General features: G+C 40.4%; 1 protein-coding gene and 2 long non-coding RNA genes across 4 annotated transcripts in view; 1 reads left to right on the top strand and 2 right to left on the bottom strand.

Annotated features, from left to right (window-relative positions):
* The window catches only part of LOC147842401 (uncharacterized), a 143,105-nt gene that overhangs the window by 42,023 nt on the left and 82,281 nt on the right, over positions 1-18,801 (bottom strand). The gene's annotated exons all lie outside the window — the stretch shown is intronic.
* Positions 754-13,789, bottom strand: LOC141376143 (uncharacterized). Of its 2 annotated transcripts, none has more exons than XR_015499612.1 (5): positions 13,734-13,789; positions 7,409-7,585; positions 7,247-7,287; positions 6,566-7,115; positions 754-5,413 (listed from the first exon to the last, which is right to left on the bottom strand). It is a non-coding gene; the product is annotated as an uncharacterized LOC141376143 (long non-coding RNA). The 2 variants fall into 2 exon arrangements; XR_015499613.1 differs by lacking the exon at positions 13,734-13,789 and adding an exon at positions 7,765-7,797.
* Positions 14,060-18,801, top strand: part of klf7b (Kruppel like factor 7b) — a 53,597-nt gene continuing 48,855 nt past the window's right edge. Inside the window, 1 exon segment of the mRNA NM_001044766.2 lies at positions 14,060-14,516. Within this exon segment, the coding sequence (NP_001038231.1) occupies positions 14,415-14,516 (102 nt within the window). The 5' untranslated portion in view covers positions 14,060-14,414.

Here is an 18,801-nt window from a genome sequence, read left to right as displayed (position 1 = left end):
GCACAGAGATGGCAATATGAGATGGCACTGTTCATGTGTAATTTTATTTCGTCAGTGTTTTGTTCTTTTATTTAGGCATGTGCATTAGAGTAGCACTACAGTGATAACAATAATTATAATAATTTCAGCTTGTTGTTATCAGCGATTGATATGTTTTGAAAAATGGCATATAAACATATTCCAGATCTTAAATGTGTTTGTCTGAATAATTGCTAAAACATGTATTGTATATTTTCAATTATTATTATTAATTTTTTTTTATTATTTTTTTTTTCATGTTTTCACAGACAGGTAATTTTTGACCCATGTGTGTAAACTTGATGTTGTAATACAAAAACTAAAAAAAATAATAATAATCATTAATTTGTGGTGAATGAAAAAAGTACATTGAATATTGATGCATAATTATATTTATGGATAAATAAATATATAATGCTGAAATAAATTGCTTTAAGATGATAAAAGCAAAACATTCCCATTGAAGAAGAATATAGCATAGGGAATGAATATGGGTCATTTCAGACCCATGTTATGCATTAGAAGGTGTTTTTATAGCTTGTGCATCAAAGGGTAAAGATGATCTCCAGTTCGGTAAAGATTAATGACAATTTGAAAATACCTCAGACCGCATGTATTAATCCTTGAAAAGACAGTGCCGGCAAAATAAAATGAATGAATAAACCAAATAAGTATTGAGTGTTTCATTATTTTTAATGTAATAAAAATTACAGTTAATTTGCTTTTTTTTCTCTCTCTCTGATTGCACGCATTGCTGTATCTTGTGTGTTGCATCTTTAGCATGTGTACATGGAGTAAAACCTTGTTGCTAGTGTAGCGGAGGCCAGTTAGTGAAGTGCTGTGCAGGTAAACCTCACTCCTAAAGGTACTCTAGATGCTAGATGTCATGGCCTTTAGCCTCCTTGGTAGAGCAACAGACTCCTATTTGGATGGTTGCCAGTTCAATCCCAGCGCAGAGCAGGTTGGGTGGTGTAGGACCGGTGAGGGTTACATTGGTGCCATGACCCGGATGGGAGTGAGGTTTAGGTAGGTGAGTGTAACAGAGGCCAGCTGGTGAAGTGCTGTGCAGGTAAACCTCACTCCTCTGACCTCTAAAAAGATGCTCTAGTGACAGACGCTATAGTGGTTTTTAGCCTCCTTGGTTGAGCAACTGACTCCTATTTGGAAGGTTGACAGTTTGATCCAAGCTTAGAGAGGGTTGGGTGGTGTAGGACCAGTGGGGGTTATGGCTGATTTATATTTCTGCATGAAGCGCACCTCTCAAAATTTTTTTTTTACTACACGTTGCAACGACACGTATTGCAAGCTCTGTGATTGGTCGGCTTGGTAGTGCTGTAGAGTGTGGGCGGGACCGAGAGCCGTGCAAACTTATTGAAGCGATTGTTTACAAGTGTCAAGTCCCGTAAAGGAGGTCCTGATGGAAAGTTTTGTTTTGTGTTTACCTTATAATTAAAGTTGTTGCATGTACCCTGGTTCCCGTATCAAAAATGAAAAGTTTGAGCTACTTTAACATAAAGTTAGCGTTAAAAAAAATAAAAAACAGGGAGGGACCTTTCTCGAAAATTCAAAATGAAATGGAAGGACACTGTTTAAAGGAGGTTTAATGTTTTCACACGCCACCTTCAGCTTTTTAAAAAGGTTAGTTATGTGTTTATTACACATGCTTTAATGAGAATCTTAGCTCCAAAATTATTAAATCTAATAAACAGCAACCTGTGATTTTTCTTGTTCAATTTATGGGATATGAGCTGACAGTATGAGCTGATCTGTACCAATTGATGAACAGTGCTTGCACTATTGTCTTTTATGCCTCGATTTAGCAAATTATGGTTGCTGATTGTGTGCCCCATAGTTGGATGTTGCCCCTGTTAGTTATGTTCTGGCACTGGCTCTGTGAAGAGAGAAGATTTACTTTTTATTTTTGTTCTGCACCAGAACACAAGGGCATTTCAGATATTTTAGTGTTGATGAATAAATTTTGGAAAAAGCTACAGTTTTTAAATGAAAACTATTTTAAAATGAATGTAGCCTTTAAGAAAGCCAGGGCATTCTAGGTACATTTGCATGTGTGCATTACTATAACAAAGTGGCAGTCTGCAATTTGGCTTCACTGCAACGATAATTGACAACAACAAAACAGTATAGCTGCACCATTAAGAAGCTATTTTGAAAGCTGTTGAGCTGCTGTCAACACACATCTTTCCCTCCGTATAGACACCACATTGCATAATAAAACTGGAAATGTTCAAAGCACGAAAACATCAGAGGAGTGTTTTAAGATGTTTGCTAACACCAAGATTCGAGAAGACAATTAATGCTAGCACGTTCCCAGGACATTAGCCATTCATTTTAATTCTATGTAAATACCAGTCATAACAGCCACCATTATTATTGTTATTCAGCCAAACGCACTTCCCCATATGCTATTTGCACTGCTGTGCTTCTATGACACTGGCTTATGCATCTTTTCTTTATTAAAATCTCAAGGCAGAATTAGCAAGAGAATATGCTTAACCTCATATACCTTTCACAGCAGAAGGATATATTGCCTCTTCTCTATTATTAATAAAATCACAAGCACATGGGGGCTGGGGTGTAATATCAGTAGCTGTAGGCAGGATGAGCACTATATTGCTTTAAAGAATGTTTATGTGTGTATTCGAGGCAAGTGTCAGGTCTCATATCTAGAGGCTCAGCGCGGTCTTCGTTGGTAACAGCACAGAAGTGGAGAGGGGGTGCAGTTATGACCGCTTTGAACAGCTAAATCCCACCTCATTCACCCGGCCTATAACACATGATGACGATGGCAAGACTAGGGTTCTCCATGGGTGCCAATTATGAGGTCTGCCCATACTAATTAATGCATAAACACCCAAAGGCGGTTAAAATAAAGTTGTAGAAGCTTAAACGTGGGTTTTACACTTTTCACTAAAAATGCTTTTCAATAAAAAAATGTTTAAGATTTTGTGCACCTGAGGTAACCATAGCAACAGAAGGCTCCTTGTGCACATTCTGGTTAGGATAATTATTAAACCTTACTGTGATAAAACTATAAATACAGTCATTAGTTTTCTTTACAGGTTATCCCATAAATACATTCCATATATACCCTTACACACTTTCTATAGACAGTAATGTTTATACTGTACAGACTGTTTATTCCGTCCCCTACTTCAACTCTACCCCTAAAATTAACCCTCACTGGAAATAATCTGCGTTTTTGCTTGGAGAGTTTATTCCCCCATAAGGTCGGAATAAACTGGTATTGCTATTCTTGTGCGCCCATTTTGTGAAAGGTGTGAAGGTACACACAAATTCAGCAATAACATTAAATATCGCATTATGTTTTGTAAACATTTTTATTTGATACCCATGTGATTGCTTAAAAACAAATATAGAAATGTTCAGTAATAGTATCACTTGGGTATGTGACATCAATTTGTAATGAATATACACTCATTTTATTAGATACACCTGTCCAAATGCCTGTTAATGCAAATTTCTGATCAGCCAATCACAGGGCAGGGACGCAATGCATTTAGGCGTATACGCATGGTCAAGACGATCTGCTGCAGTTCAAATTGAGCATCAGAATGAGGAAAAAGGGTGATTTAAGTGACTTTGAACATGGCATGGTTATTGGTACCAGACGGGCTGGTCTGAGTATCTCATAAACTGCTGATCTAATAGGACTTTTATGCACAACCATCTTTAGGGTTTACAGGGAATTGCCTGAAAAAGAGAAATCCAGTGAGTGGCAGTTCTGTGGGTGCACATGCCTTGCTGATACCAGAGGTCAAAGTAGAATAGCCAGTCTAGTTTGAGCTGATAGAAAGGCAACAGTAACTCAAATAACCACTTGTTACAACTTAGGTATGCAGATGAGCATCTCTGAACGCACACCATATCCAACCTTGAGGCGGATGAACTACAGCAACAGAAGACCACACCGGGTGCCCCTCCTGTCAGGTTAGAACAGGAAACTGAGTCTACAATTCACACAGGCTCACCAAAATTAGTCAATAAATGATTGGTAAAACGTTGCCTGGTCTGAAGAGTTTCGATTTCCGCTGCAACATTCGGATGGTAGGGTCAGAATTTGGCAACAATACCATGAAAGCATTGATCCGTCCTGCCTTGCATAAACGTTTCAGGCTGGTAGAGGTGGTGTAACGATGTGGGGAATATTTTCTTGGCACACATTGGGCCCATTAGAACCAATTGAGCATTGTGTCAACACCACAGCCTACCCGAGTATTGTTGTTGACCATGTCCATCCCTTTATGACCACAGAGTACCAATCTTCTGATGGCTACTTTCAGCAGGATAACACACCATATCATAAAGTGTGAATCATCTTAAACTGGTTTCTTGCACATGCCAATGAGTTAACTGTACTCAATGGCCTCCACCATTAGAGCACCTTTGGGATGTGGTGGAATGGGAGATTCGCATCATGGATGTGCAGCTGACAAATCTGCAGCAACTATGATGCTGTCATGTCAATATAGACCAAAATCTCCGAGTAATATTTTCTGTACCTTGTTGAATCTATGCGACAAAGGATTAAGGCAGATCTGAAGGCAAAAGGGAGTCCAACACGGTATTAGTAGAATGTACCCAATAAAATGGCTGTGAGTGTATATTCCAAAATCAGATTTATTTAATTACACTGAAACTGAACAGGATCTAAATGTTAATTTTGACCTCTTTGACATTTACTATATGGACAAAACATGTAAGTTTGTAGCTACAGTACATAGGCCTAACATCATGTGGGGACCAAAGCACGCACTGCATGATATAGGCCCTATTATCTGATTTGTGCCAACTCAGTAGGCCAAGTGCGAAATGTGGCACCTGCCCAAAAACATTTTAAGCTGGAAAGCAATTTTATACATAATTCTAACAGAACACACTTCAACCAAGGGAGGTCAGTTAACCCACTAATTTGTGTGACCTGGCTCACGCTCTGACTAAATGACAGAATTTTAATAGTGTGTGAAATAAAAGATGCCAAGTTTTATTTTATGGTGAACTTTTCTTGTAGGATTATTACCTAATGTGCTATGGCAAATTTTCAGCAAACCTACATAAATTTTGTAGAAAATTTCCTTAAAAATTGGACCACTCTAAAAGTCAGTATGTAATTTGAACACTGGGATCTCCATCATATCGCCTATGGATAGTGTGGGCAGTTGTGATGTGCGGTGGGGTTCTGCAGAGATGCTACCAGCGCTGTTCCTGGAGCCTTCTTTAAATATTTACACTCAGCAGAGCAGAGATAAGGCACTAAGGCGATGCAATAGAGAAGCCAGCCACCTCCACATGGTAAAGCGAACATATAGGGAAGCAGTCTGTCGTCTGTGAGTTACTGTGTGTTTTTATCTTGATTCTAAGGCCCCGTTTACACTAATGCGTTTTAGTTTGAAAACGCATAAGTTTTGCTACGGTTACGCCAACCGTCCACACTACGCCGGAGTTCTCGAGCGCCGAAAACGGAGCGTTTCGAAAACGCTGGAGAGGCCGTTTTCATTTTGAAACGCTGCTGCTCCGTCTCAGTGTGGATGGGGAAAGACGGAGACATCTGAAAACGGAGGCGGGGCTGCAGACGTTCGCCTCTCTGATTGGGGCTTTTCCTGAATATTAAGTAGCCTAACACACAGTTCAGTCCTGAATCTTCTCCTTGTAAGTTCAGACTTCGCAAGTTTGATCAAGGCTGCAGTCTCTCCTTCTCAGTTTGATATGGAAAAGCAGACTATACCGAGGACACGGGTAAATCTTCAAAGGGAACAGTGTACTTTATAACTTCATTCACATCACCCTGGCTTTGTTGTTTCACTTTCTCAACAATAAAATGTAAACATGATTTAAGGAACTGCCTATTTTCATTTTAATATTAGCAACTTAGACAGCAGACATGTGGAGGCGCCGTGCTGTATAAGATGAGCGTCATCTTCACTGTCTGGATATTTATAACAAAACGGAGCCGATAACAACTGCCTCCTTTCAATTTCAGTGAAAATACGAAACATCCCCTCTCTTTTGCTGAGTATCAGTTTTAAGAATCGATAATGGCCATTTTAAAAGTATAACATACAATAAGTTTATACATTATAGGAAATAAAGGCAAGCGATAAGTCAATATACAGAATGTACGTGGTTACATTAATCATTGACTTATCTTTGCGCTCAGCCAAAACACGTTACCTGAGAACAAGTAATAGATACCAATGCCCAAAGTCAGGGAATATGTCGTTAGATAAAGACAACAAGATGAATGAAATATCCCGTTTAATAAATATAGTGAGATTAGATCCAGCGGGAGATGCTTGATGAGAAGTCCGACTAGCAGAGCTCTCATCTGGGTACATGGGCTGCAGCGCTTGCCCGAGAGCGTCTGTGTGGTCACGTGATGTGCGTTTTCAGCGTTTTGGTGTGGACGGAGAGCTGTTCAGAAACGCTGGGTAAAACGCGAGTGTGGACGCGGATCGTTTTCATTCTACAACGCCGTTTTAAAACTAAAACGTACTAGTGTAAACGGGGCCTAACACACTAACATTGAGTCGCAGAGACTGATCAGGATAAAAGTGTGAGATAGAAAGCGCGAGAAACAGGAGAGGTGAGAGACAGAGAAAGACTGCACAGACAAACGCTTTCAGTGACAAAGATGGAGGAAATATAGAGATACAGGAGGATAAAAGAGTGAGAGATAAAAGTGAGATTAGATGCAGAAAAGAAAAAAAAAACAGTCTGAACATGTGATTAAGGGCCTGGTATAAAAGGGAAAAGGAGGAGAGTGTTTGAGGGGACAGTGTGAGGGAGTTCTAAATGTGTCAAATGGATGGATGTGATGCCGGGCTGTGTGGCCCACTCTCCTCTCCCCCATAATGCCGTGAGCATGGCAAGCACTGCCGGGTCAGCCTCATAGCATACTAATGAGATTACAGCCCAGTGTGCCACTTCAATAGAGCTGCACTGAATCCCCCTCACACTGACTATACAGTACATGCTAAAGCAGAACAGTGCTCAAGTGAGATCTCACAGTCTTGGACCCATTTGAAGGAATTCCACTCCATTTTTATGGTCCAGTTTTCCTAGCAAAACAAAAGCAAACAGTGATCTTTAGCAGGAACGTTTTGCTAACAATTCATGTAATGAAAAACATAAGTTTCTGGAAGACATGCACTGCATTTTTTTTAAAATTGTGCCTGAATTTACGCAATACCTCAAGGTTTCCTGGGCTCTCCCGCACACAGTGAGAGATGACTGGATGAAAGCGAAAAGATAAATGTATTCCCTTTATCAGCCAAAGTATTATTCCTTATACTAAATTAATCATTCTGTTCTCAAGAGGTCTGAATCTGAAAACCTTCTTTTCAAAGAGGACCTTTTTTGCGCTGAAGCAGAGCCCCCTCCAAAAAGCTGATAATAACGGTGAAGGATGGCGCTATCCTCTTCATTTCCCATCTTCTCCTCTTGCTCCTTCCATTCAAAGCCACATAAAAGGTGTTCTCTCATGCAAGAGCAAAGGTGCTAAAGGTCAGGGTCATCTCGGTACACGCGCCTAGACGGAAAGAAAAGTGAGGCTGAATGAGACAGCAGCACAGTCCGAGAGAAAAGGGAAATCTCAGCACGTCTACAACAGGGCCAGTCTAATGCGAGTGGACGTTTTCATCTCTGTGGCAGAGCTCCAGTCCAACCTAATTGGGACAATTCCCACTAGTGATATAATTTCATTCCTACCTCAGTGTGACTCGTATGATCTCATGCTGCAACCTCTTACTTCTCCTCTGATTCCCCGTCTCGCGCTCTGCCACGTAGGCGACCGCTGTACTACCAACTGGAGTTTGATCTACAACCAAAAGAAAGTCCGGGGTCTTGCCTGAAATTGTCTATGACAAATTAATGTGCTTGTGAAACATTGTGGGGAGCATGAAATACAACTTGTGGTCTTATCACACAAAGCTTGTGTTGTCACAACCGAGCAAGCAGGATTCATCCTAACTAAAAATGAGTCTGTGTTTTCCTTCCTGTTTCATCTCACTAACGTTTATGTTATGCTGCGAGCGACTCCACTGTGTTATGAGCTCCAAGCCGTAAGCGCCCGCTGTGCAAGAACACTTAAAAGGATGTCAGAAAGTCGAGTGTGATCACAGGTCACAGATGAGAGGGTGGAGGGTTGTGATGTAAGCGCTGGAGGGATGTCATCGATGAGGGGTGTTGGGTCGGGTGAAGAGTGCCCCGGGGTTGGCTGGTAGGGGTCGCTCTGGGAGTTGGACCGGCTGAGCAGACAGGAGTGGCACCAGGCTCTCCCTGCGTGTGTGGAGCAGTGGGGTACAGTGATCGTACAACCTTTTAGGTGCTAGAATCCAGTCAGCCTCATGTGTTTATGCAAACAGATCAGTTGCCATGACTATCGAGGCAGCAGCACATTTACGTGATGTCACCTTGGCGGTGAGGGAAAACAATAACAGCGAAACATGACTAGTTCAGGACCATGCAAAGCAGAATTAACATTGACAAATCGGAGATACTTGTGATGTCTTAATTAAACACACCGGTTAGGAGAACAGCTCACCTTAAGAATACAATTTAAGCATTGCTATCTCACCCACACATTGTTCCATAACTGTATGACTGATGTTTTTCAAAATGTCTCCTTTTGTTTAGCAGGAATGTTCAGGCTAGTCCTCTTTTTCTATACAACAAAGGCATATAGTGAACAGGGGCTTTAAAGCTAAAAAGCACCATAAAAGTAATCCATACAACCAGTGTGTTGCATTCTAAGTCCTCTGAAGCCATAAGAGAGCTCTTAAATTATTTAAGACTAAAACATTGCAATAACATTGTTCATTGATTTTGCACATCCATTTTCTTGTCTTGCTGTTTTTAATGTTTGCTTTTCTGTGATGATTTCTATATTGTTGTTGCAGACTGTCTGCAATTTTGTCGCAATGATTATGTGATATAGCTGGCCAGCTTAAATGAGGTCGTCAAATTGCCAAAATGACTGGTAATAATCTTGAGAGCATAAGTACAAATGTAATGAAAAGTAAAAATCAATCAGTGATGTTTTTCCATTGCACTTTCACAGAAATAGTATTATGAAAAACATTTGAAATGACTGTGTGAAAAAAGTTTTTTGAAATTGTTGCAAATTTGTTAAAAATAAAAAACCTGAAAAATCACATGTACATAAGTATTCAAAGCCTTTGGTCAATACTTTGTTCATGCACTTTTGGCAGCAATTGCAGCCTCAAATCTTTTTGAATATGATGCCATAAGCTTGGCATACCTGTCGTTGGGAATTTTTGCCAATTTCTCTTTGCAGTACCTCTCAAACTCTTTCAGTTTGGATGGGAAGCGACAGTGTACAGCCATTTTCAGATCTTTACAGCGATGTTTAATAGGATTTGGATCTGGGCTCTGGCTGGGCCATTCAAGGACATTCACTAAGTTGTTGTGAAGCCACTCCATTAAAATTTTGGCGGTGTGCTTTGGGTCATTGTCCTGCAAGAAGATGAACCGTTGCCCCAGTCTGAGGTCAAGAGCACTCTGAAGCAGGTTTTGATTCAGGATGTCTCTGTACATGGCTGCATTCATCTTTCCCTCTATCCTGACTAGTCTTCCAGTTCCTGCTGCTGAAAGACATCTCACACAGCATATTGCTGCCATCACCATGCTTTACTGTAGGGATGATATTAGCCTCAATTTAGCCTCAATACTTATGTACATGTGACTTTTCAGGTTTTTAATTTTTAATAAATTTGCAACAATTTCAAAAATTCTTTTTTTTCACATTGTCATTATGGGGTATAGTGTGTAAAAATTTGAGGAAATAAATGAATATAATCCATTTTGAAATAAGGCTATAACATAAAAATGGGGAAAAAGTGAAGCGCTATGAATACTTTCCGGATGCACTGTGTGTGTGTGTGTGTGTGTGTGTAAATGTATATATATATATATATATATATATATATATATATATATATATGAAGTTTGAGAACATTAGTCTTGTAATTTCAGGTTGTTGCAAAAAGAAAAAAAACCTTTCTATAAAAGTGAATGTAATCCATAAAATGTAATATAATACAATACTAATTACTAGGGTATATTCTCTAATATAATACTAACATTAAATGTGCAGAAAATAGTGTTGAATGTTGGCAGAAAAACAAAAATAAATAAATAATTGTAGAATTAATTATTTAAAAAAACTAAAATCTAATTTCTGGATGAACGGTTGCTTTTTTCTATGCGTCTATGAAGTCAAGAACTGAAGTTCCTTCTGCTCAGACACAACTTCATGTAATATCATGCATCTTACATGTAGTTGTGTCTAAGCATAACAAATGGGTCCGCCGTTGACGTCATACAGGCTTTAAATTTTAACGATTTAGCCCCAAAGGTAAATGTGTGCGCCAGAAACTGCAGGGCACCCTGAATGTGTTTTACTCCATGTCCATGGCCCAGTTTGGAAGGTGCAAGGTTTGACCTGGTCAGGGCTAGGCTCAGTGGGAACCAGCTGTTTCAGACTCTGTGAGACAGAGGGTTAGCCATGGGAGGGAGTGATGAGCCAGTCATCAGGGCTTACACTGCCCAGCTGTGCCACCGAGCCTGGCAGACTCACACCTGCCCTTAACCCGCTGTGCAATAACACCAAGCACACACCTGCTTCTTCTTTCCATCATCCTCTGTCCCTCGGTAGAGCACTCTGGCCAATGAGGAAGAGGCAGGACTCGTCTGTGTCCCCAGACAACTGACCCATTACGTGAGTCTGCAGTAAAGGAAATCGCACGCACTTTGACATTTTGCCTCATATCTTTCAGTGTATATTTTTTTTGATAGAGACGGGCTAATGTGTCATGCGGCGCAGTTTCCACCCCTTCATCCAACCCCCACTCCGGGCTAATTCTCTCTGGCAGGGAGACCTGTAAAAATCAATAGGGAAAATGTCCTGAAACAGCCAATCTAGCAACCATCTGCCCTGGTACTCCACTGAGACAAAGACCAATGTCCCCTGGGATAGTGACGGAAGAGACAGACAGCACAACACGCATACAAACTCAATTACTCACTACAACTAAAACAGTCTTTTATTTTGCAAACTCAGGCTTACTGTCTTATACTGCCTGCCACTTTTTTTTCAGCTAAACTAGTGTTAACATAAATACAAACATTTAGATTGGTTTGCGTATTAGTCTTTTCTAATCTCAAGCAATTTTTCTTAAGAATAAACTATAGCTAACAAATGCAGTATTAAGTAAATGCATTGAGCTATAAATCTGTGTTAGATGCTGTCAGAACCTATTAAATGATTAAATGTAGCATTTGCTTTGTTAATCAAACATAGAATTCAATTATTCTTATCATGACATTTTCTCTCATTCTTAGTAATTTAATTGCTATATGTAACTAATGAATTTTAATAAGGAAACAGTTTTATTTTCAAAGTAATGTTGGTGGCTCCTAGGAAAAACAATAGAACAAAAATCGGTATGGCTAGAAAATCTAAAACCACGGCATACCAAAAATATATAGCAGTAAACAAAATGATGGCAGAATGAGACATTTGTATATCACTTGCTTTAATGAGACCACAAGTTTAGGTTAGTGGAATGTGAAAAACACAAAATTATTATCAAATTATTTTTGTTGGTAGCGTCACAGTAGCGCAGGGGGTAGCATGATCACCTCACAGCAAGAAGGTCGCTGGATCGAGCTCCGGCTGGGTCAGTTGGCATTTCTGTGTGGAGTTTGCATGTTCTCTCCGAGTTCGCGTGGGTTTCCTTCGGGTGCAAAGACATGCGCTATAGGTAAATTGAATAAGCTAAAATGTCCATAGTGTATGTGTGTGAAAGAGCGTGTATGGGTGTTTCCCAGTGTTAAGTTGTGGCTGGAAGGGCATCCACTGTGTAAAACATACAGTTGAAGTCAGAATTATTAGCCCCCCTTAATTATTAGACCCCCTGTTTATTTTCCCCCCAATTTCTGTTTAACAGAGAGTAGATTTTTTTTCAACACATTTCTAAACAATAGTTTTAATAACTGATTTCTGATAACTGATTTATTTTATCTTTGCTATGATGACAGTAAATTATATTTTTATATTTTACTAGATGTTTTTCAGGACACTTCTATACAGCTTAAAGGGACATTTAAAGGCTTAACTCGGTTAATTAAGTTAACTAGGCAGGTTAGGGTAATTAGGCAAGTTATTGTATAATGATGGTTTGTTCTGTAGACTTTCAAAAAAATTTGCTTAAAGGGGCTAATAATTTTGTTCTTAAAATGGTGTTTAAAAAAATTAATAACTGCTTTTATTCTAGCCAAAATAAAACTTTTTTCCAGAAGAAAAAACATTATCAGACATACTGTGAAAATATCCTTGCTTCGTTAAACATAATTTGAGAAATATTTAAAAAAGCAAAAAAAAATTCAAAGGGGGGCTTATAATTCTGACTTCAACTGTATGATGGATAAGTTGGCGGTTCATTCTAATGTGGTGACCCCTGATGAAGAAAGGGACAAAATGAAAATAATAAATGAATGAATTACTTTTGTTGGCAAAAAAAGACATTTTACAGGTAAATTAATGCAGAGTAAACAAAAATCTTACAAGTTTAAGTATGCAAAGTGACTACATTCGGTTATTATTAATTATGTTTATTAGTTATTAATTATTGTTTTCCTTTTTTCTCTCTTTTATTTAATTGGCAGCCATTCTCCTGCACATTTTTCAGTAAGTAGGTTTTTCTTGATCACAAAACGCTCTCCAAACAAACACACTTAAATTTGCTTAGAATATTTACAATAACATAACATCAATATGTTTGAATAAGGGGTAAAATATAAACTTTCATTGGCCAGACATTACTTCTGGCAACATTATGCACACACACACACACACACACACACACACACACACACACACACACCACATGTATTAAGATTAAACATCTGAATGTAAAATGTGTCATCTTAGACGTCATACATTGTGATGAATTTTAACACTACAAGCAAGTTCATATTATTTAGACTACAGATAGATAGATAGATAGATAGATAGATAGATAGATAGATAGATAGATAGATAGATAGATAGATAGATAGATAGATAGATAGATAGATAGATAGATAGATAGATAGATGAGCACGAATTAAGTAAACGTTTGCAGTATGAGCGGTCAGTTACAGGACTGCTATGGGCAACAATCATTATTTAGAAATATTACACTTTTTAGGTTGCGTTTTTATGGATTTCAGGAATTAACTGCTATTAGGAGTGTTTCTGGCTTGCCCACAGGGTGAAAAACCATCCTGATGAGTCAATTACCCTTTACAGAACAATAACCAGATCAGTACTGCAAATCAATGCCATCAATTGCGTTGCTGAAACAGTTGCAATGCTCTTTGCGGTAATTTGTGCCATTAGAGAAGCTAAAACTCATTTCTAAGTGCTAAGCCTCTTATTTCAGAATTAAAATGTTTAAAGTAGCCCCGATCTTGTCTGTGAAGCGCTTAATCCTACTACTTGTGAAACATATGAGAAGATCTTCAGACTTTTTTTCAGCATTCGCCTACGCTTGAACATTGCATCATAACATTAATTATTTTCCAAACGACAGTTCCAACTTTATAGGCAGCTTTGCGCTGTGAGATACCCGTAATGTATCATTTCCAGCAGATATGACTACATAGAGACTTGCCTCACGTTACAATCTGCAACTTCTGCTTCTGTTTGTTGCGTTCTCTCCGGCCGTATGAGCGACGCCAGTGCGCTGCCGCTGCTATATAGCTCTCTAAAAATAGCTCACCTTTCACTGCCTTCTACGGCCCGATTGACAAGTGTCACGAGCCAATCGCGCTATATTATTCAGATTTCACTCCTCCTCTTTAGCCATTTAAGCACCGCCTTACTTGGACGCCAGTGAGATCATCAACCTTATTTACCGTATATGGTCACGCACGGAATTGATTGACAACAAACCACGCCCCCTCGGCTCCCTTTGCTTCCTCTCGCTCGCGAGGCAGCGAGCCCAGCAACTTGCCTTGGTGATCCACGGCATTCAGGAGAAAGGCTACCTGGAATTTATAGCGCAAAAGACACAGAGGCAATGCGGAAATAGGTGGACACTTCATGTCACCGAGTTTGCATCCCACTCCCAGGCTGAGGATCTGAGAGTTCGCGGGGACTGCAATTAAGTGACAAGAATTGTTTTTTATTTTTTCCTTCCTTTTTTTTCCATTAGCGCTTAAAACAACCAGCTTTAACTACACTTCACGGAGGATTTGAAGCATTCCTTTTTGCGTCTGACAGCGGGCTGAGAAGAAAACAATTTATACCTGAGGATCAAAGCATCAGTTTTGTTTTTCTTGTGAGCATCAACATGGACGTGTTGGCGAATTACAGTATTTTTCAGGAACTTCAGCTGGTGCACGACACGGGCTACTTCTCAGCGATGCCGTCGCTGGAGGAGAACTGGCAGCAGGTGAGAGAGTTTGCACGAAACTACTTGTTTACTGTTAGTTGTTTGCGTAAATAAGCATTGCTTATGTGCGCAGATGTACCTGATGGAAACATTCACAACTTCACCGTGCGCGCGCCTATCCCCAAACACGCTGTCCAAATTTTTGCGCGTAGTGGATTTTAGTGATGCAGGTGCTGTGTTGCTGCTTTCATATGAAAGCATGAAGCTAGAACTCCGTTCTTTTTATTTTAGCGACGTGAAAGTGATTATTAGTGAGAAGAATAGTCTGCAATACGTTGTGTGCCAATGTAGTGTACTTCTTAGTGTTATACTCCAGGCAAAACAGAGTGACAGAATGAGACACGAGATGAATCATGTGCATTATTTCTGGCTGAAACTGACTGAATGGCGTTTTGTTAAAGGCGCACGTAATATGAATGGAGAAAGTAAGAGCTTCGCTAACAATAAGCGACTTGTTATTAAATAATGCATTCGCATCTGTCAGATTACTTCGTGTTTTTCAGCACGACGATATCAAGAGCAGTTCCCGATCGTCATGTATTATGTATTACCTCCGCCGCGAGGGTGCGCGCGTGAGTGGATGTGAGGAGAATGCATTCAAATCACACTTTTTTTCTTTCTTTCTGAGAGCTGCTGTGCATCTGTATAACAATTTGCTGACTCTTGAAGGGTAAAGGTAATCAATGATAATAGCTGTGTTTTACATTTTTATGACATCCCACTTAAGCCTTCTGGAAGATCTGGTGGAAGTGATGCACATTGGGAAATATCTGTCAGGGTCATGTTTTAAGTGACGTGAGGTCTGTGTAAAATCAATGCAAATCAATTGCTTTGTGTCAGGCAATAATTGTTTAGTAGTTAAATACAGTACTGATAACATTGGGATTTGGATTTTGTGTGAATTAAACAGCATTAATGCAATATTACGGTTTACCAATTGTGGTAGAAGGACTTCTGGAAATCGATGTGACGATGGGCGCCTCTGCAGGCATGCACCGGCTGTCTTGAGCTCATTGCAATTCCATGTGCTCAACTGCAGGGAAATGCAGCGAGTGGTTATTTATCGCTAGAGTGTGGACTTGAAACAGATCTACCCCTACCAGCAACTCACACGGCACTTCTACACAACACAAATATTACCAGGTAGCAAATGCAAATATAGACATATTGGTATGAGTATCGAAGGAAAATATGAACCGGCGAAATCATCTTAATGATTAAATGAATATGTCGTGCAATAAGACAGTTCTGGTGTTAATCAAAGTCTTATGATCATATCAGATAATAGCTTGTGTGTGTGTGAAGCATTCATACCCTGCAGTGTTGTGAATTGGCTGTCCAAGCACACAAGATTTACAATTTTGCCTGCCGTTTGACACTTCTTTGGCCATGTGCATGATAGAAACCAAGAGAATTTGAGGGGGTAAAACACACACACACACACACACACACACAAATCAAGATAGAGCTACCAAGCTAATAATAATTCAATAGAAACAAGCTCATGTTGTGAGCTTGTAAAACCTGCAGATGTGTTCATATGCCAGCGCCATTGGCAAAGATAGTTTAGAGACAGCAGAGAGTATCAGCTCACATAAGTGGAGGAGGGGAGCAAAAAAATATTACTTGCATTTAATGATAAGAAAATGAGGATGGAGAGGGGGAAAAGGCAGAGGTCTCTGTAGACAGGTAAATATACAAGCTTTTTTTTGTTTGAGTGACATCATAGTCAAAATTTTATGCGGTTACAGGTTGGGGTAGTTTTAAAGCGTAGCCCTAGATTTGCCAGCAAAAGGTAAACAGCACCCTTTGAGCAGGGGACAAGATGGATAGCTGTGGTCGGCCCCTTGCGAGTGGAGCATGAATCAGACCTTAATGGATGCGATATGGGTGAATTGAGTTTCAGAGCTAAGGCTGCGAGCAGGAATCGGGCATAGGGTGCATGGAGGGGAGGGCGGCAGAGGTTATGTGCTTGGGGATGAGAAGTGGTTGCCTGTTGAACGTGATGAAGTCCTATCGAGGCCTGACATGCACTGCATCCATTCCCCATGAGGGATGCCAACTGCTGGCACAGTCTCCCCCAATTTCAACAAAGACTCTATCTCTCACTGTCAAGAAGAGACACAGAAGACAGAGAGAAACAAGCTCAGGGAATCACAGCTCGCCAACTTTTCTTGGGGCAGAGAAGAGAGGAATTCTTTCGGCGGTGACCTGCAAGCGAGGTTAATTCAAAGAACGGCTGTTTGTGCAACAAGAGAGCCGCTGTTGGCTCTCACCCCCTCCTTATGCAGTGCCACCTAATACAACTCTTAGATATTCTCAGTGGAGACTGGAGGAGCAGGTGGAGTGGCCTAGGGAATGAAGCAGAGGCAGTAAACAACACCATTAGAGGCAGTCAATGCAGTCTGGCCAATTAGTAAGGATCACCTAAGAGACAGGTTGGGGGCTAAGTCTGTTTGTCTGCACCTATCCATCTGTCCTCTATCAGCTAGTGCACCACTTGGACTGTTGTTGTTGTCCTCTGAAAAGCAGGCATTTTTGGGGTCACAGAAAAAATCTCTTACAAAGTCTGGCAAACCTGTTCTTACAACACTCTTCTCTGCATCAAGTGCTAAGTCCAGGAAGATTCTAACATCACTCATTCCAAATGACTTTGCAGGGACAAAAGCAGAATGCCATTGTTGCACACCTTTCCCAAAACATGCACAGGACTACTGCTACTGTAAGTGTTGCAAAGCAAACCCACGAGACATGATTATTCTGATAACACCCAGCAAAACCTAAAAGCTACTGTTCTATCAATAGCTTTTATGCTAAAGGTTGAGGAATATAATCTGAGATTTGGTGAACTTCTCAAAGCTCACTGGCAGCTGGAGGGCAGACGACTGACCCACAGAAACACATCACAGTCAGTAGAACTGGAACACGTCTGAGCAGGGTCACATAAACCCCAGAGAGAAGCTGAAGGCAGCAGCTATCTGAGGCACAGGCGCTGCAGCACTCAAACATTGAGCCCGGTCTGTCCCAGAGAAGCCCAGTTTGACAAGATAATGTATCACACTGCTTGCATATTCTGTGCTGTGAGTTTTTGCATTTCACAGCCCAGTAACTTTTCGAAACAAAGGGCTAGATAGTTGGGTCTGTGCATGGGGGTTGGGAAAGAGGCGGTACATCTACATGATACCATTAAAAATGGATTATTTCAGGCTCTGTCAGTATTCTCATGGAAGTTCCACACCTAATTGTAGAAGCCCACCGTATTCAATAGCTTGCCCCTCTGTGATTGTTTGCCAATTTCCATTTGCAGAACATGGAGCAGGTAGTTGGCCTGTTTTTGTTTCTGGCTGTACCTTTATCACGTTCCTTCACCGTCCACATTGAGCTAGCACCATCTGAAGGCATTCAAGCTTTCTCTGGGCAGCCAACACTGAAATGTGCATTATGTAATACCCTGAGGAACACAGCTGCTTTCTCACAGTATATCTTCTGACAGCACAGAGGATTCTCAAGCTCTTTTCTGGTCCCTTTCTGCAATTGGTAAAGCTCCAGGACACCAAAGTAATGGGCAAACACATTATCTTGTTGACGGCACAAGAGAAAGCAGCCCTGAAGTTGTGGAGTGAGTGGTAACAGTAGGGTGTCTTCAAACACCAAGATACAGCAATAAGCTCTTTCTTATCTACTTGTAGACTTGCAGGTTTGGGCAAAGACAGCTTCTTGTACTCTCTCAAATCCCTGTGCTACAGTTTTGTCTGTGGTGATGTCCCCACTCGCTGACCTCAGTCTGAGTGAAACACCTTGACATTTAATCTCAAACCTGTTTTACATTCCACTTTTTGAAGTGTTAACAGGTCTATGCTGATGCTCAGGCATGTGTTGAAATATAAGGACTCCCACGTCAACAGAACCCGTCACAAACTTATCTTAAACAGATATGCAAGGCGTCTGTGAAGGCTTGGTTAGATTGACACCTCCATATTCATCCCACAGTTTTGACCTCAGCGACCCCTGATGAACCAGTCAACAGGCTCCATTAGTCAAAATGTTGATGGTACATACTTTTGACCCACAATGGAAAGTACCTGTCACTCTTTGTTATCCCATTTCTAAATTGAACTTTTTATAACTTAATTGATCTCGTCAGCTGTTTTGGTTTCCACTGGACTATTGACTGACCCATATAATTGCAGGGATCAGTGAGCAGTCTGCACTCATAAGTCACCGCTGTGATGGTATCAGTGTGACATCATAAACCAACCTATTGTTCAGAGCATTTCCTGAAACC

The sequence above is a fragment of the Danio rerio genome, chromosome 9, assembly GCF_052040795.2.
Source record: "Danio rerio strain M-AB ecotype USA chromosome 9, GRCz13ab, whole genome shotgun sequence".
Taxonomy (NCBI): domain Eukaryota; kingdom Metazoa; phylum Chordata; class Actinopteri; order Cypriniformes; family Danionidae; genus Danio; species Danio rerio.
The sequence above is the reverse complement of the archived record's forward strand: the minus strand, read 5'-3'. Positions and strand labels throughout refer to the sequence as shown.